This window comes from Heterocephalus glaber, unplaced genomic scaffold, assembly GCF_053883595.1.
Source record: "Heterocephalus glaber isolate CG9 unplaced genomic scaffold, H.glaber_assembly_v1.0 deba00001613, whole genome shotgun sequence".
Classification (NCBI taxonomy): domain Eukaryota; kingdom Metazoa; phylum Chordata; class Mammalia; order Rodentia; family Bathyergidae; genus Heterocephalus; species Heterocephalus glaber.
This window is the reverse complement of record NW_028258384.1, coordinates 33,013,306-33,037,048: the sequence shown is the minus strand read 5'-3', so window position 1 is coordinate 33,037,048 and position 23,743 is coordinate 33,013,306. Positions and strand designations below refer to the sequence as shown.

Below are 23,743 nucleotides of genomic sequence, written 5' to 3'. Positions count from 1 at the left end.
GGTTTACCTGATGTCTCCCTGAGCCTGACCCACAAAAGACTGTGTTTACCATGTGCTGATTCTCAGTAGCCTCAAGGTTAAATGGACTCTAGAGCTGGAATGCTTCACAGAGCCTCTTATAAAACTGGCTGAGACTTTCATCAGTCCCTTGGAGTATTTCTGAGATTTTCCCCATATTGATTATTCTCTTTATGACTTCCTTTAAACCTTGCAAGAAAGCCTCTCAGTACTTATGTAAGTGTTGTAATTGAGCTGTATCACTTGGGTGCCAATGGGGGTTTGTCTCAGGGAATTGGTCCTGAGCATATGTTTGAACATTCATCACATCTGCTGGGGCATTGTTTTCTAACAAGGGGAGGGCTGCTTGAGTCACTCTTCAGTGCTTCTCAGTGATAAACAGCATCAGGAGAAGCTGTTTGCAATCTGGCCAGGTTCGATTATGTGTCTAGACAATGTATTGCATCAAATCTATAAGGGCCTGGGGTTTCTCCATGTAGGAGGGAGTATGGCGTTTTCAGTTGAGGAGGTCAGTGGTTGAGAAGGTCTGGTGGATAAAGCTCCTCTGTCCTCCTTGGATTTGGCCATCCCCATCCTAATAAATGGGCCCCTTAGTTTCCTGAAGGGGCATCTGTCTTCTTGGCTTGATTGTAGGCAACTTTCTTATTTATTTGAGCCTCTCTCACTTTTTTCTGGGGCAGTGGCTTCCATTTTTCCCTCTCAGATGATGCCTGGGACTCAATGTCATCTGATCCTGCCTCCCCATAGCCTGACCTTGGTAAGGGAGGATAGATTGGGGGGAGGCCTCTGCCTCCCCTGGTGGTTCATGTAGAACTGTTTTGTTTTGTTTTTTTCTGGTACTGGGGATCAAATCAGGACCTTGTGCTTATGAGGCAGGTGTGGTGCCACTGAGCTAAATCCCCAGCCCAGAGAATGGGTTTTTTTCTTTGCTGCCTTTTCTTTGTTCTTAAGGCTCCTGGCAGAGCAGATTTCTCTTTCCCTTTCATTTTAGGCTCAGCTTGGACCATGAGTGTTTCATAATATGTGGCCAGAAAAGGCTGTAGCAATTTGGGTCAGGTCTGGACTACATTCAGCCATGAGTCATTGTAAGGAAATTAGTCTGGATGCCCTGGTTGTCTTCAGTCCCCAGTCACCACCCAATGTATACACCCAATTATTCCCCTGTCTATTGTCCTTTAGGCTAGCCATCTAACATCAAAAGAAAGCCAATTAACCTCACAAAGAATTATCAACCTCTAGGGGGTCATCTTTATACCTCCCTGTGTAGCCTTCCTTAAAGTTCTTTAACATACATTTTAATGGGGTAGATTTTGATGCTTTTCCTCTCATCTGCCCATTGCAGTACAAATCACTCTCTTAATCACTTTCACTTTAGACCAATTAGACTATCTCCCTCACAGGAGTTTTCAGGCACTGCTTACCAATCAGAGGATATAAATAAGCCTGAACTCAGACTGTACAGTTTATCTACTGTTTGTGGGGCACCTCCATAAGCCTTATGCAGATTTCCACTAGTCCCAGTTGGCTCCACACTTGCTTGGAGCATACAGTCCATGCTAAGAGACCTCTGGCCCCACAATGTCACTCTGCCCATCCACATACAATCATACACCTCCATCTTTTTGGTTCCCTTTCCTAACCTGGGTATAGATTTCATCTGAACTTTTCCTGGGTCAGATTACTTGGTATACCACTTTCGAGCCATTCTTGCTGCAGGTCATACTTGAGTTCTTAACTTGGGATTGTAGCTTTTTATCCGGCTCAATCTGAGTCAGATTACTCAATACACTCTGGGAGGTGATCAAGCCCCCCTTCTGTCCTTATGGGACAGGTGCTGCCTCAGGTCCCAAAACCTTGCCACAGTCCTGTAGCGTGGTGTTCCAGAATCATCCTGTAGACTCTCGGGTTCTGTTGTGCCAACAGGGGAGATCACTAGGGTGTTGAAGAGCAATTCCCTCTCCAAGTTTAAGTCTCACCCAGTGGCACCAGGGGTCTCAGGGTCTCTCCCAGCTCAGGGTCCCTAGGCCTGCAGGCAAAGGAGACAAGATTGTTGTCTCCAATTCCTTCATGGTTGCCAGGGAATGTTGCAGAATTTAAGAGGTTGGAGAGACCAATGGGTGAAACAGGAGGATTTTTTTAGGTGCACACTGGCTCAGCTGATTCAAACCCAAAGTCAGAGCCCACAACAAAGGAAGAGCTCTAGTTTTATACATGTTGCCGAAGGGGGGTTGGTCTACCTGATGATGCAAAACTTGTGGGCAGGCAAGTGAGTTTACAGAAGCAGAATAAAAGCAGTTACTCAAACAGTGACAGTTTGCAACTTAGCACATTTTGGTGGCCTTGGTTGGGTGAAGAGAAGCAGTCTTTTATAAAAGCAGGATGTTGCGGAACTGTTACTTATAGGAACAAAATTGGCAGGACAAAGAACAGCAGCCACAGGGAGGGGGAAGACTAACGGGGAATTGCTTAGGTTAAGGAAACTTGTTTTTTCTTCTTTTCAAAGTCCTGCTTCACCATAAAATTACTGTTTGCCTTTTTCTCTACCTCTGGAAGTCCACTGGGGAAGCAGTGAGCACAGGAATATGTTTAGTCCCTTTTCCCAGCCCAGGAAGATGGTAGTGTTCTGATCTCTGCTTCTTGAAGCAGGAGGTAGGAGGCAAGATATTTTTCTACCAAATTCTCATCGATTCTTCCAAACATTTCACATTCAACATTTACTGAAGCATCTACTGTGTACCAGGCATTGTGCTAGGTTTTGACGACTCAGACAAGATCAAACATATCTTTGAGTTTAAGAAGCTCAAACAGACAATCACAAAACAATGGGATAAGAACAATGATAATATTGGTGAAGCAGTGAGGAGGGACATCCCTCCTAGCCTGCGCTCAGGGGACTTAGGAAAGGCATCCTAAAACAGATAGCACATGAGCCAAGCATTTTGGAGGCCTCTTTTGTTACCTCAAGGAACTATGTTCCAGTGTCTTCCTCTACTGATTGATCTCTCCTCTTTGTCCTAGAGGAGGTAGTCTTTGGAGGCCCTGGATGTCCTCCACAAATGACCCCCCAAGGCAAGTGAGGAAGCTGGTGGATTGGGTGAGTTGGAGTCCCTGTGACACATTTTCACAGGCACACACAGCCACATACATTCACACTGGTGGGGTCCCTTCCCAGAGAGCCTCTGACCTCAATCCAAGTCTGCAGATCTGGAAAGCATTCTAATAGTTTTGCTAGCATTTGATTGCCATGGCAGCTCTGGGATGAGGACAGATTCAAAGTTCCTATGGCAAATGGAAATGAGCAACTGAGGCTCAAAGTGGGGGAGGTATTTGAGCAGGCCCTACAGCCAGTTGGTGACAGAGCTGGTGCTCATATCTCAGTTTCCTGGGACCTTACCCCAGTGCTTTCTCACTCTACCTCCTTGACTCTACTGCTCCAGTAGAACTCTGTCCCCTGGACAGCTTCCAAACAGATGTTAGAACAAGGGGCAGGAGAGCAAACAACCCCAAGGTTGGGGTTGTTTTTTTTTTTTCAGCCAGGACCAAGACAGACCCCCTTGCTCTGGGGCAGGGTGTGGGGAGGTGGTTGGCCCCCAGAGATGTCTAAGGTCTCTTCTAGATCATCCTATGTACAGGTTTCTGACCTCTGATATGGAGGAGGTAGTTATCTGGCCATGTACTTTGAGCCAAATGCTGGCTTTTGCTTTGGACAGGTTGCTGCTAAGGCCACAAAGGCTGACTCTGAGTTCCATCACCCTATCAGGTAAGTTTCTTGTACCAAGCTCAGAACTTGACAAAGATCCATTTGCTCTTTTAAAAAAATGTTTTGGTACTGAGGATTGAACACAAGGCCTTCATTCACCCTGAGCTATATCCCCAGCCCTCATTAGCTTTTTAGATAGAGGAAGGAGGCACCATTATGATCCCTATTTCATAGGTGAGGAAACTGAAGCCCAGAGAAATTAAGGAACTTACTTGGCCAAGGTTGTGTTCCCTGGAGTCCATGACCCCTAAGGAGGAGCCCCTGTGAGCATCAGTGAAAAAATCCTTAGTAGAAAGAGATGGGGAGCACAGGGCTAGAAAATTCTTGACTAGGAGCCTCCTGGCATTGGGATGGGGTCAGCACTGATACATGCTGGAGTAGAGCTGTCCATAGCTGTGGGTCCACCAGACATGACCTTCCTGCTTAGAGTCACTTTGTAACAATTCAAAAGGCTCTGCTATAAATCTCTCCTTCTTTTCCTCTGACTTCATTTACTGTAGCTAAGAGGGGTGTAGGGGCTGACTTCCCTTTTGGCAGTACTGGCCCTTTTATACATATGATAACTAAGTTATGGGTCATATTTCTGCTGTCTATAGGCTCTTCTGACCTAAATACTGCTCCTTTGACTACTTGTACAGTGCTGGGGAGATTTTATTGCAGAACTTCCCTGTCCAGGCCACCATCAACCTGTATGAGGACTCCAACAGTGAAGAGGAAGAAGAGGGGGAGGATGATGAAGAGAAAGAGGAGGCCAATGAAAAGAGGTCAGAAGGGCATGTGAAAGGACCAGGGTCCATACCACACAGGGCCACAGCTCATCTCTGTTCCCCATCCCTGACCTGTCCAAAACTGAAGTAGCCACAGTCTGACTGGCAAGTTTTCAAGGGCATTGATTGTCTAAGAGTTTCAAGGTGCAGCTTTCTTGACTGAAAACTAGGTCTTCAAGCTGCATCCAGCTCATGTGGCTTACCTGATTGACCTGTGAGCCCAGTCCTCTAGCATCTGATTGTTTGGGTTGCTCTTGTGCCAATAGTGGAAGGGTCCTAGGAGCTCTAGAGGAAGGAAGACAAGCTTTCTGAAGCACCCAGGAAGCAGAGCAGGACAGGGTGTGACCATTTAGAGGGAAGCAGTCACACCTCAGGGAACTCTGAGGCCACCCCTACTATCACTCCCCACCCCACCCACCCCAAGTCCCCTCCATCATGCACATAGGAAGCCTTCTGAAGTGGACACATAATTTGGTCACCATGTGGAAAGCTGTGCTTCTGGCTTCACCTCCAGGAACAACTATGCCAGATCAAATCAAAGTTGGGTTGCTTTTCTCATGGGTCTTGCAGGGAAGGAAGGAGGCATCTAGAGAATCAGCTTGCTCTGTCCCCCTCCTTCATTTTGCTTGTTATCCATTGAATTCTATGTGTTGGCATAAGATGAATCAAGAGAAAAATAAACTGGATGATGTTTGCCTTTTTCTTGGAACTGTGCTGATTTCTTAACAGAACTCTGCCCATGTAGTGAAGCCATGGGCAAAGAGGCAGAGACCAGTTCGAGGGCAATTCATTGTTCTACCTGAGGCCAATTTACAGATTTTTCTCTATCAGGGATGAAGAGCTAGGGACCCAGTATGAAGCCAGGCACTGTCTGTCAACTTGTGAAATCAGGCTTGATTAAGCTTCAAGGACAGCTTAGAAAGGGAACAAAAAGGCCCCCAAAGGGCCTCTCAAAAGTTGGGAGTAGGGTTTGGGGATTGAGGAGAAGGTGAGAGGTATAGTCTTCTTTGAGCCTTGAAACTGGCTGTGTACATACAAGGAGGGGTTGGAGGGGCTACTAAATCCTGTTAATTTTATTTCCTCAGTGCCCTTTGTATCCACCACAGCTCAGGCCCCAATTACTCTTCAACTAGTTTTCTTGCCTGCAGCATGTCTTTTTGCAATTTGTCTTTTACACTGGATACCAGATCAGACCAGGTCATGCCCTTGACTCACCATCAGCTAGCTTTGTGGTTTGTTCGTTTTGTTTTTTTTATTTGTTTATTTTTATCACAGAATCCCTTGAGAATCTACAGCTTCTGTACCCAGAAAAATCCATGTATGTACCCCCCCCACACACACAGTGCTATATATTCACAAGTCTAATACTTACTGTGATATTCTAGGCCTTCTAATCATCTCATTCTTACCTTTCTCTTTGGAATCATTCCTTAGCATTTGAAATTTACATTGCCTCTTCTTGAATATGGCTTGCTTTGTAATACTTCTGTGGCTTTAAACCTCTGTCTGGAACACCTTTCCATGTTGGCATGCCTCTTAAACTCCCATTCACCCAATAAGACTAGCTCATACCCTGTGGGAAGCCTTTCCATGCCTCCAAATCCAGACTGGGTGCCCTCACACATCCAGTACTCCTCTACCATAGCATCTGCCTCCTTTCCTATGCAGGAAAATGGAGTTGTGTTTGATATCCCTATATGACTTCAAAGCACAGTACATTGCCAGGCACAAAGCAGGTACTCAGGAAATGTTGAAGGAAAGAATTCTTGATTCTCAAAGAAGCTCTTGGCAAAATCACTACTGTTCCTTCACTTGCCCACTTCCCTGTGTCTTTGCTTACCTACAAAGGGGATAGGGTAATATCAACTTATTGAAGAGCAAATGATGGCTTCTTCTTTCCTTTGTCTCTCAACTTGAGACAAACTGTTTCAGTTGTGAGTCCTGAGTCCCTAGCTGGGACTTCCCAAATTAGACACATCGTTGAGCAGGCTACCAAGCTCACCCACTGGTGCCATCTATTGGTCAAAATTTAACCTTGATCCTTAATTAAGATTGCCAAGCAGTTGATCTTTGACCACTTTAATTCCTTTAATCCATTCTGTTTCTGCTTGTAAATGAAGTGCTACCATGTGCTAGCTGTATGACCTTGGGCAAGTTACTTATCCATTGAGCTCATCTCTTTGGCCCTGGCATATAATAAAACCACTCAATAATAGTAGTCACAATAATAGTAGTTGTGGTAGCTATTATAGATTTTATAAAATAAATAAGCTTATAGACTGGAGTCAGCAACGACTACTTTATTAAACTAATGGATGACCTATCAGCCATCTCTACCTGATCTCCCTGGATGGTTCCAGTCAAAGCATCTTTGCAATATTTATCTCCATTTAAAAAAAAATTAGGGGCTGGGGATTTAGCTCAGTGGTGCCGCTGCCTGCCTCGCAAGTGCAAGGTCCCGAGTTTGATCACCGCCCCCCCCCAAAAAAATTCAAAATACCAACAACAGAGCCCTTGTGTGTCTTCTGTACCACTCTACATTCAAATAGTAGTCCAAAACGGCAGAACCAGAATCTCTCCCCTGGTATCCTCTCCCCTGTAAGTCAACTCTCTCCACACTCTTTTGTGTGGTACCATCAGAAATCCCCAGACTTTGAGAAGGACAATTTGGAAACCACTGTCCCAAGGGTTAAATCAAGAATGATTTGGAGGATTAATTAGAATTTTAACATGTCCAGTGTTCCATTTAAAATCCTTGTTTTGGGTCCTAAGCTTCCAGCATTTCACAGCTCAAAAATTGTTTCAGTCCTTTTATAGCACAGATTATAAGGATTTAAAATCCTTGGAATCTCAATATCCTTGGTTTTAAAGTATTATATAGCATAGAATTACAAATTTTTAAATCCTCAGGGGTTTAAAGACCCTAAAACCTACGGAGCAGTGATTCTTAACTTAGAATGAGCTCTTCTCACTCCCCCACCACTCCTCCTTACTGCACTTGTGCTGTTGTTTACTGGGCAGACATTTTATCTCACTTTTCTCCCAGTCCCCTCTCTTGAAATGGCTTCCAACTCCTACCCCTACCCCAGTTGCTAAGTGATTGGAATCTACTGTTCTGACTAATCAGAGTCCAGTGTGAGTTATTTTATTATGGGCATATCCAGTCCTTGTAGCAATTTTAACTCCAGGGTTCAAGCTGAGGAGAAAAATCTCTAAGCAAAACCCAGAGTTCTTCCTCCAGCTTCACCAGGCTATGCCATCCTTGTGCCTCGACACTTCCCCATCCCAGCTCTCAGTGCCTCCTGTTTTTCCTACCTGCTAGTAGTAAGGAAAGGGTACATCTGTTGAGAGATAGGATGCATTTGAGCTGGGCCTTGAAGAATGGGCATAGATACAGATAGAGGAAGAAAACTTCCAGGAAGAGGCAGCCGTGTTAACTCCTTCATTGAACATATTGAGTATCTGCTATATGCTAGGTATAACTACTACATTGATTAATAGTATGGGCTTTGGAAGCAGATGAACCTAGGTTCAAAATTCCTATCTGCCACATGCTGACTATTCATTGGCCCAGTCCCTTTCAGTGTTCAGGTCAGCTTTCTGCCTTTTAGTGATCTCACTACACTCTCTGTAGTTCTTTAGTATATCGTGCCTCTGCTTCACTGTGTGCATGCTTATTAAAATAGTTGTCTATGGTCTGCATCTGGATGTGGAAAGCCCCCTGCCTGCACCAGTGGGTGTTACTGATCCCTATTTTTAAGCCCTTCCCCACAACTGTACCTGTATAGGTATCTAGTGAGTAGACCTGTTGTCTCATTTCCTCCCCAGTCTCCTGTTGTGAAAGAGTGGCCAATCCTCCCAAACAAGTTGTTATGTGGCCTGAGTTCATTTTTTGACCTGTATGGGGCCTGGTGTTGGTTACTGTGATTTCGGTTTACTCCCAACTGATAAGGTTTACAGCAAGTTCACAAACCCAGGTATAAAAACCTAGCAAAGAGGGAAATAGTACAGAACTTGCCTAGCATGCCTGAGGCCCTGGGTTTGATCCCCAGCATTACAAAAGACAAAACAAAGAAAGAAGACAAAACAAAAAAAAGACAAAACAAAAAAAAGACAAAACAAAACAGCAAAGAGCAATTGCTCAGTAAGTGGTGGTTACAATATTCACTCTTTGCCAGGAACTTACTACACCCATTATCTATGACACTGTAATCACAACCATCCCAGGAGATAAGCGCAATTATTATCCTCATTTATGAGTGAGAAAGCTAAGAGTTAGCAAGTTTTTGTGTTAGGAAAAAGGAAAAGAAGAAACAGAGGTATGAGCTCAACAGGACAGGTTTATTTCAGAAGAAACCTGAGAGGGACCATTCTGGCACTAGAGACCAGACTAACTGCTCTCGTACAGACTATGGGGTCTTTTGTAGGGTCATGGGGAAACAGTAGTTCAGTGAGGGGGGTTGTGGCTCCCTGCTGAGAACAAGGCTTTTGAGAGCACAAGCAATAATGGCTGCCCAAGAACAAGGCTTGGGAAAGCACAGGAGTAGTGTCTACTATCAGTAGGAGGGCTGATCATGTTGAGTCCCCAGGTGCAGCTGTGCTGGGAGGGGGCGTTTAGAGGGGTCTCTGATCAGGATGGCAGTGGTCAGATTCTTTCATTTTGTACTTGAATTTGTTCACTTGCATGGAGATTGCTATAAGCCTTACTAGGTAGGATTAAATGAAAAAGAGTTATCAACACCCTGACCCTGAGAGCTCAAACAGTGAGGTGAGGCCACCATTTTACAAGGGACTGGAAAGGAAAGGAGGTAAAATGCCTCTCCACTTGATAACCACAAAGGCATAGTTGGGGGTGAGTGTATAGGAGGTGGTGATACTAACTAGGGTGGAGAGGGGGCTTTCCCTGTCCAGAGAGGAACAGGCAATAGCATGACTAAGATAAGAGAATAGCTGATATGGGGCCGGGGATGTAGTTCAGTGGCACTGCCCCTGCCTGGCAAGCGCAAGGTCCTGAGTTTGATCCCTGATACCAAAAAATAAAAATAAAAAGAATAGCTGATAATTCTGGAATTCTTGCTATGGCCTAGGAGCACAACCAGAAACTTTATGTGGATTAACTCTAATACAACAACCCTGAAGTACAGATAGATAGAGTTAGGGAAATTGAGACTTGGAATGTTTTATCCGTTGTCGTTGTTGTTGTTGTTGTTGTTTTGAGACAGTGTCTTGCTATGCAGTTCAGACTGGCCTTGAAATCATCCTGTAGCCCAGGTTGGCATCAAACTCGTGGTGATCATCCCACTCAGTCTCCCAAGTGCTGGGATTACAGGCAGGCACCACCATGCCTGGCAAGAGTGTTGTTTTTTTTTTTAAATTTGCCCCAAACCATACAGTCAGTAATCTGTGGTGCCTTCTAAATGCCAGGCTCTTCGCATATATTACCTCATTTAATCCTTCAACAGCCTATATGTATTATCATTATACTACTTTGATAGGTTCAGAGAGATTCAAGAAATCTACTCAAAGTCACACAGTTAATAAATGGCTGGGCCAAGATTTGAGAGATGACAGCACTTGCCAGTGATTATACCAATGGTAAGTGACAGAGCCAGGATTCAGGGCTCTCTGACTAGAGCCTTCAGGAAGTGGAATCAGCAGAGCTTGGTGAGGATTAAATCTGTGGGAGGGCAAAGAAGAAAAAATTTAAATTCTGCCTAGAGGGTACTGAGTTAAAGTATATGAAGAACTTTGAGCCAGAGGCCAGGAAAAGCTGAAGGCTACTGAAAGGTGTCACCAAGGGAAGGGATGTCTGGGGGCTTCCTGCTGGGGAGAGGTGGGCTTTCACAGAACCTGGGCTTTGGGCACAGGGCTTCCCCAGCAAGGAGGTGATAAAGCAGTCGTGCTCCTGCCCCTCAACACTGCAGTGCTTCAGAGTGGACTGGGCCTTGGCTGCCTAGGCTTCCCTCTGGCTGTAAAGTGTGGACCTGGTGAGAGGAGCTTCTCATTGCTGGCTCTTCCTTGATGTGCCAGTCTAGTGCTGGGTGTCCCACACGCTTTATTTAGAACGAGTGTCCCCTATCCCAGCAGGGTGGTGAAGGTTATCCTCTTGTTTACAGACAGGAAGCTGGGGTTCAATCACACAGTGGGGCAGCTGGGGGAAAAGTAGGACAGTGTTAACTACAGAGTTCTGCCTCTTACCTACTAGGTTCCTCCTGTCCTTCTCCTTATTCTTGGACAAGCCCTGAAGGCAGGCAGCTTCCCCTGGTCTCCTATAGCCTACAGGAGAAGCATGTAAACTGTCACACAAAGGCACTTCTGTTCCTGTCATTGGTGATACCTGAGGCTTCAGCTCAAGTGTGAATTGAAAGAAGAGAGAACCCAAGAATCCAGCTGGAATTTGGCCCTGGGATCTTCAGTCAGTTTTCCTTCTCAAGGAGAGAACAGCCAGCTCAAAGTCCCCAGGAATTAAACTAACAGCAGGAGAGGCAGCACTCTCTAGTGGCTGAGATCTAAATTTACGGCACTAGCTTGGGATCAGGAGGCCCATGCATTCAGAGGACTCTGGGCAGAAAAGTTTAGTTCCTGGTGGTTACTTGGATAGGTTCTGGAATCAAACTAAATCTGGGTTCAAATACTGGTTCTCCTTCTTGCCATTTAAATGTTCATGAGAAAATTAGCCTCTAAGCCTTGGCTTACTCATCTATAAAATAGGAATAGTAATAATTTCACAGGGTTATTGTAAGTTAAAATCAGATAATACCTGTAAAAGGCTTAGCAGAGTACTTGGCACATTATGTTTATATATTTGGACACAAGTGGAATATATATATAGTTGTTCTGTTTGTGCCACATGCTGTCATATTAGTAGTCACATCTTGACACCCCTGACTTTCCCATTTAGTTCTATTAGGTCCCTGGTGGCCCCAAACACACTGTCTTCCTCCAAGGGAGGCAGTGTCAACACTTTTCTAAGGCTTTTGGACCAGACATGGGCTTCAGGTAGGATAAAAAATAAAGATAGGTAAAAAAGGAGACAAGGAATATTGCAATTTTAAAATTATACTTTTAGGAAAAACTGCAGCTTCAGGACCCAAAACTTACTCAAGGTTACAATGTCTTTTCCCTTTCAGGAACTGCTCCCCCTCCCCCCAATTTTTTTTTCTAAGAGTCTTAAAGATAAAATAAGCCTGCACTTTGGGGCCTATACTTTTCACCTGTAAATTGCTTTACCTCCCACAGACCTCCATCCTCAAGAAAGCAGCACTATTAAATGGATAACATATTTCTAAATTTCAAATACATGCAAATGGTTTACATTCTAACCTAACTACCAAATAGGTGGCCTGACAGACAGTAGGGATACATGTCCTAAATCATCCATCTTGAAGACACCCCTAAGATCATATAAAAACTCCAACTCCAGACCATAATGTACCTCTCCTTTGAGGGTTCAACACTCTCTTCTCTCTGAGTGTGCACTTTTAAAAATTCTGCCTAGTAAATTTCTTGATACCTCTCACTGATGTGTCTTGCAAATTCTTTTTCACTTATCCTGTGGCTGGATTGAGGTCTCCATTTCCTCTTTGGGGGACTTTCTCTGACCCTATCCAGCGATAGACTGAGATACTTGCTTTTTTCCATGTATACCTTTAAGAATATTAGGCTGCATATATTTGTCCTTCAATCTCCTGTGAATGTTAACAAGCTTTCTTTACATAGGGACTAGGTAGTTTTTGCATTTTAAAGAAAATTAACATCCATGATTTCATTTGATTCTTTTAATACTCTGTAAGGAAATTGAGTATGATGAGACAGAAAACGATTTGCTTGGGGTTGTCCAGTAAGTCAGTGCAGGAATCAGAATTTAAACCTAAAATATTCATGTTGAACTCAGTGCTTTCCACCAGTCTTTGTAATCACCCAGGACCTTGTGCTCTGGCTAAATGTTAAGCATCTGTAACCCAGAGCATGGCTTACCTTTTTTTCTTTTTTAAATTTTATTTTATTGGTACGTTTTAGGCACACAATACAATGACATTCATCATTGAAAATTTGCACCTTTACATAATCTCTCTTGGTTCTTATTTTTTCCCCCTTCCCCTGCCCTCCCTTCAACCCCTCCATCCCTTCCTATTTACAAAGACTTTGTTTCCATTTTTTCATTTTGTCATATTAATTCCATTCCCTTCTATCCTTTCCCCTACCCCAATTCCCCTTCCCCTTTGCCCCTTTTCTTCCTATTTCGCATTATCTATTATACCTTTTAATCCTTATTTATACTTTCAGTTTCTCACACTAGAGAAACTATTCAGTATTTACACGTGTGTCCTATTTATTTCACTTAAGAGTATCGCCTCAATGTGCATCCATTTATACATGTCTCTAATCTCTCATTTTTTATGGCTGAGTAGTGTCACATTACTGCACTCTGAATAACCCATTTCCTGCTTTTACTGAGGCCAAGGTTAGGCCAAGGTTATGATTCTTTACCTGAAAGAAACTGGCTGTGTGTGGCTAAGACTGGTGACCCAAAATAGCCACATCTCACAAACATGACAAGAATACAATCAAAAGTTAGATGAGAGGTTTGAGGTGGTGAACATTACTTCCTGAGCCAAGTTGAGTGAATTACTGAGAAAGTAGCTGTACTCACAGCCAGCTTGATTTAGCCAATCATTTCATGCTGGACATAACTGTCTGGGTCTCAAAAGGGCAACTTGTCTCTGGTAATTCCAAAGACTGGGAAGTGTTGATGTGTGTCATCAACATGGGTCCAGATGACAGCATATGTTTGCAGGCACTGAAGGAATCAGTATAACAACTCAAAGCTCTCTGTGTCACTTGATATGACTCTGGAGGCAAAGGATGCAAGCTTGACTGTCAGTGCCAGAGACTGACTCCTCTCATTCTTATATATTGGCAACAACCCCCGCACTCCTGAGATAAATCATTGAGCCCAAAGACCCCCCTCCCTAGTCCCCATGTGACACTGAAGCCTTGACAAGCTTGGTTCTGCTCAGAGAGGAAGCTCATTACTTTCTCCTGGGGTTTTGGATCTCCAGGTGGCACTGAATTTCCCTTTCTTCTGTCACTTGTTCTTCATTCTTTCATTACCATGGCAACTCAAGAGAAGGAGCCAGCATTGAAATCCACCCCTCCTTGATAGGCATATGGGAACAGCAAGTGTACTCCCTCTCTAATGTTAGGGAAGCAGAATATTTTTAACCTTCTCTCTGTGCTTCAGCTTTGGTTCATGGTGGAGAGCAAAAACTGTCAAGTGTAATTTTAGGTGACTTATACTAACATGCCCCTTCTTTAGTTTTTCTACATAGGAGTTACTAATCTAACTGGTCTGAGATCAATCACTGGGCCACATGTTACCAGTGAGCAAAACTATCACAGTGAAAAATGATGAATATCTGTGAGTAGTCCATACCACTTGTTGCTAGATTACTAGGCCAGGATAAATTTGTTCTGAAGACCTTAGCCTCTCAGAGTCAGAGTAAGGGGAGTAGTCCTAAGCTTCATTTTCCAATCCACTTTTTAAACCAGAAACAGGGATAGAAAGAGGGGAGGATGAAGTTATCAAACTTACACTGAATTCTCAAATCAAATTTTATTAAAAATTTCCTTACTATTTTGTGATTGCTTCCTTGATGGAAAGCCTTGAGGAGAAGGGTGAGTGAAATGATTCAGGTATGAAAACTCCTTCTTGAACTCATAACACCTAAGAAGATTTGCCTAGGGGTAGAGGCTGTATCTACACTGGGCAGAAAGGTGACACATGTTCAATTTCTTGATCTTCCACTGACTCCTGAGGACCTGGGGAAGACATTCAATTTAAATTCAAATTCTTTTAAAAAGCATATGTTTTTTAATTGACACAGTAATTGTACATATTTATAGAATGTACTGTGGCATTTAAATACATGTATATAACAAATGATTGGATCAGGGTAATTGGCACTTCAGACATATACCCTTTCTTTGTGTTGGGAACATTCAAAATCCTATTAGCTATTTTAAAATACTCAATTAATTGTTGTCAACCATAGTTATCCTACTGTTATAGAACATTAGAAGTTATTCTCCTACCCAAGTGTACCCCAGTACCCCTTAATCATTCTCTCTTCATTCCCCCACACCTTTCTCAGCCTCTAGTAACCACTGTATTCAACATAGTAAAACCTTGGCTTGCAAGCATAATTCAGTCCAGAAACATGCTGTAATCCAAAGCACTTGTATATCAAAGTGAATTTCCCATAAGAAATAATGGAAACTCAGATGGTTCATTCCACGATTCAAAAATATTTATATAAAAATGATTATAATATAATACAAAATAATAAGGAAAATACAAAATATATAGAAAAATAAAAAAAAAACCAAATTAACCTGCACTTACCTTTGAAAACCTTCATGGCTGGTGTGAGGGACACAAGAGAGAGGAGGGTTATTATGTAGGATAACTTTCACATACTACTTATATTGCAAGACAATGCTTGTTCATCAAATTAAAATTTATTAGAAATGTTTGCTTGTCTTGTAGAACACATGCAGAACAAATTACTCTCAATACAAGGTTTTATTGTACTTCCATATCAACTTTTTGCATCAACCTCCACATATGAGAACATCAGGTATTTGTCTTTCTGTGCCTGGCATTAAATTCAAATTCTATATTAAGCTTCCAGTTTTGTGTGGCATTTCCACGGACATCCTTGTAATGAAATTGTTATCCTGGGAGTAGTCACTTTGCCTTGGGCTAAGAGTGAAAATTTTCCTTGCTGAAACACAACCTTGTTTAATTACCAAAATGTTCCTTAAAACTGTTGATAATTCCCATATGTAATAAAGGTTTAAAAAAAGTCATTCTTTGTAGACTTAGCAAATTTCACTAACAGATATTTTATATTTTTGGAGATGAGGGCAGTGTGGTGGGAAGAAAAAATACAGGCCATCAGCAGTCTTTACTTGGGTATGTGTTCTGGTGTTGTCACTTATTATCTGCAGTATCTTAGACAAAGGATTTACTATCCTTCTCTAAAATGGGGACAGTCTTTAGCCTACCAACTTCATAAGTTTGTTGAGAATAAGGTTTGGGTGACTAGTGATTGTATATGATGAAACCACTCTGCAAACTGTAAAAGATTATATAAAGTTGTATTTTAATAAGGAGTATGAAAGGAAGCTCAGCACAATAGCCTTTTAAAACAGACACAAACCCCAGAAAGTTTTGGGACAAATCCTAGTAGGTCTGCCATAAAAGCCATTCAAGTAAATTGCTAGAGAAGTTAAGGCTCAGGCCTTCACTCTTTTTTTTTTTTTTTTGGTACCAGGGATCGAACTTGGGTCCTTGCGCTTGCAAGGCAGGTGGCGGAACCACTGAGCTAAATCCCTGGCCCATGCCTTCACTCTTAAAGGCAGCTGAAATATTTCAGTTTCTCTTTGTTTGTCTGCCCATATTGCTTATTTTTTTTTGGTACCAGAGATTGAACTCAAGACCTTGCACTTGTGAGGCAGGCACGGTGCCAATGAACCAAATCCCTGGTCCCACTGCCCATATTTCTTGGATATTCCATTTCCTAATCAACTTGGAGAAGCTGTCCAAGATGTTCTGTATGTGAAATTGTGAATGTGGGACCAGTAGCTCTCCTCAAGTTTCTGGGAGCGGTGACATTTCGTGGTTCCCAATAGCAATGGCTTACAAACTCTGCAGTTCATGTTATTACTCCAAATTAGGCTGGCTGTGCATTTGAGTAAAATGAACATTTTAGGTCTCTCTGAAAGCACTCAGGATATTAGGGAAATGGATTCTTTTTCTAGAAACCACTTTAAAGATTCATACTATTAACCACCCCCCAAAAAAGACCAGGAATTTTTCAGATGTTTCTCTAAAGTGGTGGAAAAACAAATAGCCCATAAAAAATGGAAATAAAGTCTTTGCAAATAGGGAAGGGTGGAGGGGGTGAAGGGAGGGCTAGGAATGGGGAAAAAATAAGAACCAAGATGCATTATGTAAAGGTACAATTCTCAATGAGAAATGTAATTGTGTTGTATACCTACAATGTACCAATAAAAGAATTTAATAAAAAAAGAACCAAAAAACCCCCAAAACAAATAGCCCATAAAAGAATTACCACACACACAAGAACAACACTAAAAATGGTACAAGAAATTTCAACCGACCAAATGTTTGTTGAAACATAAAAAGTCAAATGAAGGGAGTCTTAGGAATAAAAATAAAATTATCAGATGTAGGACAGTTTCTTTTCAAGAAATTTCTGTGTGGAGATACAGATACTAGTCTTTATGTAATGTATTACATACTTTTCACATATGCTTCCTTTCTTAGATATACACAAAACCATATGTGGGCCCATGAGGAGTTAGTAGAAAGGAGAATGTTGCTCTTCCTATCACAATAGAAGGCAAGAATCATAAATGTAGATTTTGCAATATTTCATTACATCTACTTTTGTGAATCCAAAGAAAACTGCATGCAGTTGGTGACATCACAACTGAAACCAGATAGAAGACAGTAGGATTAAGAAAAGAGATATGGGCAAAGGATTAAAGAATTCAAAACATTTTAAATGCTTACAAATACAGTATCTACAAGTGATTATGTTGGAGTGGTAGCATTAGATGTGTTTTTACTTTATTTTATCTTTTTCCCCAAATGTTCTGTAAGGGGCTTACATTGTTTTTAGACTTTTAAATTAAGAAGCAAGACAGAGAAAAATAGACATATTAACTTCAAAAGAGCAAAAACAAAATCGATAGCTTAACAAAACCAATAGAAGCTGAAAACAATGGGATAATCTTTTCAAAATGCCAGAAAACAACAAACAACAAAAAGTAATTTAGAACTTGGTATCCAACAAAAAAAAATCTTTGAAAAATTAAGGCGAATACACCCACATACATGTATCAAATTGATTGTCATCAAAGAAACAAAAGCAATTCTAAGGAGAAAACTAGCCTTTTCAAAAAATCGTGCTGGAACAAGTAGACAGGCAGAAGCCAAAAACAAAACAAAACAAAACAAAACATCACCTTGAATTAAACCTCATACTTTATAAAAAAATTAAGTCAAAATGATATTAGCTATTTTAGATTCCCCATACTGAGATCATACAGTGCTTGCCTCTCTATGTCTGGGTTATTTCTGTTACCGACTTTCAAGTTCATCCACGTTGTTGCAAATGGCAAGCTTTTTACTTTTTAAAAGACTGAATAGTATTTTATTGTGTATATGTACATTTTCTCTAGCCATTCATCTGTTGATGGATACTTAGGTTGTTTCCATTTCTAGGCTATTGTGACTAATGCTACAATGAACATGGGAATGCAGATGTTTCTCAACATAATGATTTCAATTCCTATAAAGGCAATCTCATAGAAGTAGAGTAGTGGCAATCAGGGGCTGGGATGGTTGGTGGTGGGGGAATAAATAGAAGAAATGCTGATCAGATGACACAAAATTTCAGTTAGATATGAGAAATAAGTTTAAAAGATCTATTGTACAACATGTGACTTCAGTTACTAACAACATATTCTTGAAAAATACTAAGAGAGTGGATTTATATATATGTGTATATTCAAAACATGTATACAATAAATACATACAATTTTGTCTGTGATTTTAAAAAAGAAATAAAAAAGGACTGGAGATTTAGATCAGTGGCTCTCCACCTGCCTTGCAAGTGCAAGGTCTTGAGTTTGAACCCTGGTACCGCAAAAAAAAAAAAAAAGAGAGAGAAAATAAAAAAAGCTAACTCAGCAGGGCTGGGGATTTAGCTCAGTGTTTCTGCTGCCTGCCTTGCAAGTGCAAGGTCCTGAGTTCGATCCCCAGGACCAAAAAAAAAAAGAAAAGAAAAAAAAGCTAACTCAAAATGGATCATAAATAAACAAAATTTTAAAACTTTTAGGAAAACCCACAGCAGAAAATTTGTGGGATTTGCAAGTGGACAAAGAGTTCTAAGATTTCACACCAAAATCATATTATAAAGGAAGAATTGATAAATTGGACCTCATCAAAATTAAAAACTTGTGCATTGTGAAAGATCCTTTGAATTAGATGAAAAGATATGCTACAGACTGGGGGAAAATACTTGTAAACTCCCTAGCTGACAAAGGTCTCATACCTAGGACATAAATTATTCAAAACTCAACTGTGCAATTCAATTAGAACATATGCAATTCAATTAGAAAAAAAGATATGAATAGACATTTTAGTCAAGAGGATATACAAATGGCAAATAAACACATGAAAAGATGTTCAACATCATTAGCTGAGTTCAATTACTCGGGATGCCTTAACAAAATACCACAGACTAGGGGTCTTAAACAACAGACATTTATTTTCTCACAGTTCTGGAGGCTGGAGGCCAGGTTCAAAGTATCAACAGTATTGGTTTCATTCTGAGGCCAATCTCCTTGACTTGTAGATAGCTTCCTTGTTATTTCCTCTTCACATGGTCACCCCTCTGTGTACATGTGCCCCTGGTACTGCTTTCTCTCTTATAAGGACATCATTTGTATTGAATTAAGACTACAACCTAATGGCCTCATTTTATTTCAATCTCCTCTTTAATGGTTTTATCTCCAAATATGGTCACATTGTGAGATATTATAGGTTGTGACCAGTGGACCCTCAAGTTACAACCAGCCTGACATATGAACAACTTGGGTTACGACCAGAATTTTAGTTGTTTTGTTTTTTCTTTTGGAATTTTAGTTTTAACTTACGACCAAAGTCTTGAGTTATGACCTAAATGCCAGCCACTTGTGCTTCCAGATGGTCTCAGATACAGATTTAACCCTTAAAGAGTTCTGGAAGGAACATTACAACATCTTTTCCTGTGTGGGGTTAATTGAGAAATCCTGGGCCAATGTCTCTCTAAGGACACTGAGATCTGCCTGGAAGAAAGTGTGGTCTAAAATTATACAGGAGAGAGACTTGAAGGCAATTGACCAACTTGAATTACAACCAGCCCTCTCGAACAAGTTGAGTTTGTAAGTCAAGGGTCCACTGTATATGAATTTGAGTGGGACACAATTCATCCCAAGCCACTAACAAGAACATAAAAAGATGTTAACATAATTAAAAATTAGTGAAATATAATTCAAAACCACAATGAAGTATTACTACATACCCACTATGATGGCTATCATAAAAAGGCAGACACTATAACAAATGCTAGCAAGGATGCAGAGAAAGGGGAAACTTCATATACTGCAGCTAGGAATGTAAAATAATGCAGCCACCTTGAAGAACAATTTGGCAGTGCCTCAAAATATTAAACACAAAGTTATCATATGACCTAGTAATTCCACTTCTAGAGAAATAATACCCAAAATAAATGCATAAATATGGGCATGAAAAGACAAATACAAGAATGTTCATAGCCATAAGCCAGATTTGGTGACACATGCCTGTTATCCCAGCACTCAAAATCCTGAGGTAAGAGAATCACAAGTTAAAGGCCAGCCTGAACTGCAAAGTGAGTTTCAGGCCACCCAGGACATAGTGAGATCCTATCTCAAAAAAAAAAAAAAAATAGTTCACAGCCACAATATTTACAATAACCCCAAATTGGAAATAATCCAAATTTCCACCAACAGAATGGGAAAAACACTTCTATTATATCCATGCAATGAACTATCACATCACAATAAAAGGCAGTAGGCTTCTGAAACACAATATGAATGTACCCCACAAGCATAATGTTGAGTTAAAGAAGCAAGACACAAAGAACACGTACCATGTCATAGCTTTAAAAAGGCAAAACTATTTTGTGAATTTAGGACTTAGGACGGTGGTTATCTCTGGGGAGAAGGGAAAGGGATAGGAATTAGGGTGCAGGAGGGGGCTCTATATTGTGCTCTGAGTGGTGGGTTGCATAGGTATGCTCACTTGATGAGAATTCATCTAACATGGTATTTATAGTAAAATAATTTACTTAAAAATGCTATAACACACAAGATGAACAAGGAACAGATATTTCTCCAAACCCCATTCTCCAGGAATTCAGTTGCCCTTAGAGGAAATCACTCTAATATGCATCTTATGTTTCTTTCCAAATATACCCTATGTAGTAAAAAGTTTTTACAAATTTTTTCTTTTTAAATTATCATACTGTAAAATTGACCTTTTCATCTGGTGTGCAATTCTGAGTTTTAACACAAGTACAGATTCCTGCAATCTCTACCACAGCCAAGATATGGAAGAGTTCTATCACCTAGTAAAACTCCCTTGTGCTGTTTTTTTTTTAGTTACATCCTCCCTTGCCCGAACTCCCTAACAGTCCCTGACCTATTCTCTCTTACTATAGCTTTGCCCTTTCAAAAATATTTGTCTTGTTTTTATTATTCAAAAATTTTAATAAATTTGAAGAAAAAATGATTATCAGCATTGAATTTTTGTTTTGTTTTGTTTTGAGACAGGGTCTTGCTAGGCAGTTCAGGCTGGCCTTGAACTCTCAGTGATCTTCCTGCCTCAGCTTCCACAGATTTGCGCCAATGTGCCCAACTTTGGGCATGAATTTTTGTCTAATTAAATCAGAATGAGAACTTAACACTGAAAAGTAGATGCTGGAAGTACATAACTTTTGGGCAGAAAGGACCATTCCTCACAGATACACACCAAGGGAAGTTATGGCAGTTCTTTCCTTAAAGAACTTTTAAAATAAGGTTATTTCCAGAAATAAACTCATTAGTTTCAACAAAGATAAGTCTTTTCAATAAATGGTATTGGGAAGACAATATCCACACGTAAAAGAATAAATTGAGGGCCGGGGATTTAGTTCAGTGGTTCCGCTGCCTGCTCTGCAAGCGCAAGTACCCGAGTTCGATCCCTGGTACCAAAAAAAAAAAAAAAAAAAAGGAATAAATTGAGCCAAGCATGGTGGCGAATACCTGAAATTCCAGCACTCTGGGAGGGTGAAAGCAGGAGAATTGCAAGTTCAGGCCCAGTTTGGGCAATTTAGGGATTTAGGAAGACCTTATTTCAAAATAGAAAACAAAAGACCTGGGAATCTAACTCAATGTGAAGGCCTTGGGTCCAATCTACAGTACCACCACCAAAAAACAAAAAACCCAAACTCAAACCAACCAAACAAAAACAAAAACAAAAGACAAAAAGCAGAAATTGGATCTTTATCTCACACTATAAAAAAATCACCTCAAAGTGGATAAAGACTTAAATGTAAGACTGGAAACTATAAGGCTACTAAATGAAAACGGGAAAAAACTCCATGAAGTTGGTTTGGGCAATCATTTCTTGGATATGAACCCCAAAGCACGGGCAACAAAAGCAAAAATATGCACATGGGATTGTGTTAAACTAAAAGCTTCTGCACAGCAAAGGAAACAACCAACAGAATGAAGAAATAATCCATGGATTAAGAAAAATATTTGCAGCTGGGGATTTAGCTCAGTGGTTCCGCTGCCTGCCTCGAAAGTGCAAGGTCCTGAGTTGGATCCCCAGTACCCACCCCCCCAAAAAAAAGAAAAGAAGAGAAAGAAAAATATTTGCAAACTATTCACCTGATAAGGGTCAAATATCCAGAATATATAGAATAAGGAACCTCAAAACTCATTAGCAAGACAACAAATAATCTGTTTAAAAAATGAGTGTGCATCTATTTGGGCTGCTACCACAAAATAATACCTTAGACTGAGTGATTTACAAACAATTTATTGCTCATTGTTCTGGACGCTCGGAAGTCCAAGACCAAGGTGCAAGCAGATTCAGAATCTGGTAAGGGCTCAAATTCTGTTTCATAGATGATAACTTCTTGCTGAGTATTTAAATACAGTAGCAGAAAAGATAAACAAGTCTTCTTAAACCTCTTGTATAAAGTTAGTATATGGGAAGTTTGAGTGCAGCCTGGGCTACTCAGTGACTTAGCAAAACCATGTCTCAAAATAAAAAATATAAAAAGGGCTGAATATGTAGGTCAGTGTGAAGGGCCTGGATTGAATCCCCAGTATCCTCCATGTGATACAATCAACTCCTAATCCACATCTTAACAGTATTGCATTGGAAATTAGGTTTTAGCATATAAATGTGATGAGGGGGTATACAAACATTTCAGACCACAGCAATGGGCAAAGGATGAAAAGAGACATTTCTTTTAAAAAAAATACATAAATGGTCAACACAATGAAAAAATGTTCAAGAACAGTATTTAGCTGTAAAATACAAATTAAAACCACAATGAGATATTGTGAAATTGGCTGTTATGAAAAAGCTTAAAAATAACAACTGTTGGCAAGGATGTGGAGAAAAGGGAACACTTGTTCAGTTGGTGGGGAATGTAAATTAGTATAGTCATAGAAAACAGCATAGTGGTTGCTCAAAAAAAAAAACAACTAAATAAGAATTGCTGTATAATCCAGTAATCTCACTGCTGATTACATATCCAAAAGAATTGAAGTCAGAATGTCAAAGACATGTGTACTCTCATTTTCACTGCAGTATCATTCATGAGGATGTACAAATTTTTCCACAGCCAAGATATGTAAGCAACCTAAGTGCCCATGAACTGATGAATGGATAAAGAAAATGTGACACATATATACAATGGAATACTATTCAGCCATATTAAAAAGGAAATTCTGTCTTAGTGACAACATGGATGAGCCTAGAGGACATTACGCTAAGTGAAATGGTCAGGCACAGATAAACAAGTACTGAAAGATCTTATTTATATGTAGAATTTAAAAAGTCAAACTCAAATAAGTTGAGATAGAATGGTTTGTAGTTTTCCTAAAGATTTGTAAGGTTAAAGAACAGGAAGCTCACATCCAGAAGCACTTGGGCTGCCAGGGGCTGGGGGTGGGTGAGTGAAGGAGGAAATGTGGAAAGACAAGCGAGTCAAAGGGTAGAAAGTCAGTTAAACAGGAAGAATGTTTTACTGATCTACTGTACAGCATGAGGAACATTGTTAATAACAATTTTGTATATTTCAAAATTGCTAAAAGAGTACATTTTTAATTTTCCTCAGAGCAAAAATAAGTGTTTAAGGTAGTATGTTATTAGTATGATTTAATCATTCTACACTGTATATATACCGGTCTATGAAAACATTACATTGTATCCCGTAGATGAACATAATTATTGTCAATTAAAATAAATTAAAAATAGGGCTGGGGATTCAGCTCAGTGGCGCCGTGCCTGCCTCGAAAG

General features: G+C 40.6%; 1 protein-coding gene across 1 annotated transcript in view; it reads left to right on the top strand.

Moving 5' to 3' along the window:
* The window catches only part of Ripply1 (ripply transcriptional repressor 1), a 34,036-nt gene extending 10,423 nt beyond the window's left edge, over positions 1-23,613 (top strand). The window contains exons 2-4 of the mRNA XM_087196721.1: positions 3,037-3,112; positions 3,729-3,778; positions 4,417-23,613. Coding sequence (XP_087052847.1) covers positions 3,037-3,112; positions 3,729-3,778; positions 4,417-4,636 — 346 coding nt within the window. The 3' untranslated portion in view covers positions 4,637-23,613. The remainder of the gene's footprint in view (positions 1-3,036; positions 3,113-3,728; positions 3,779-4,416) is intronic.
* Positions 23,614-23,743: the final 130 nt, after the last annotated feature.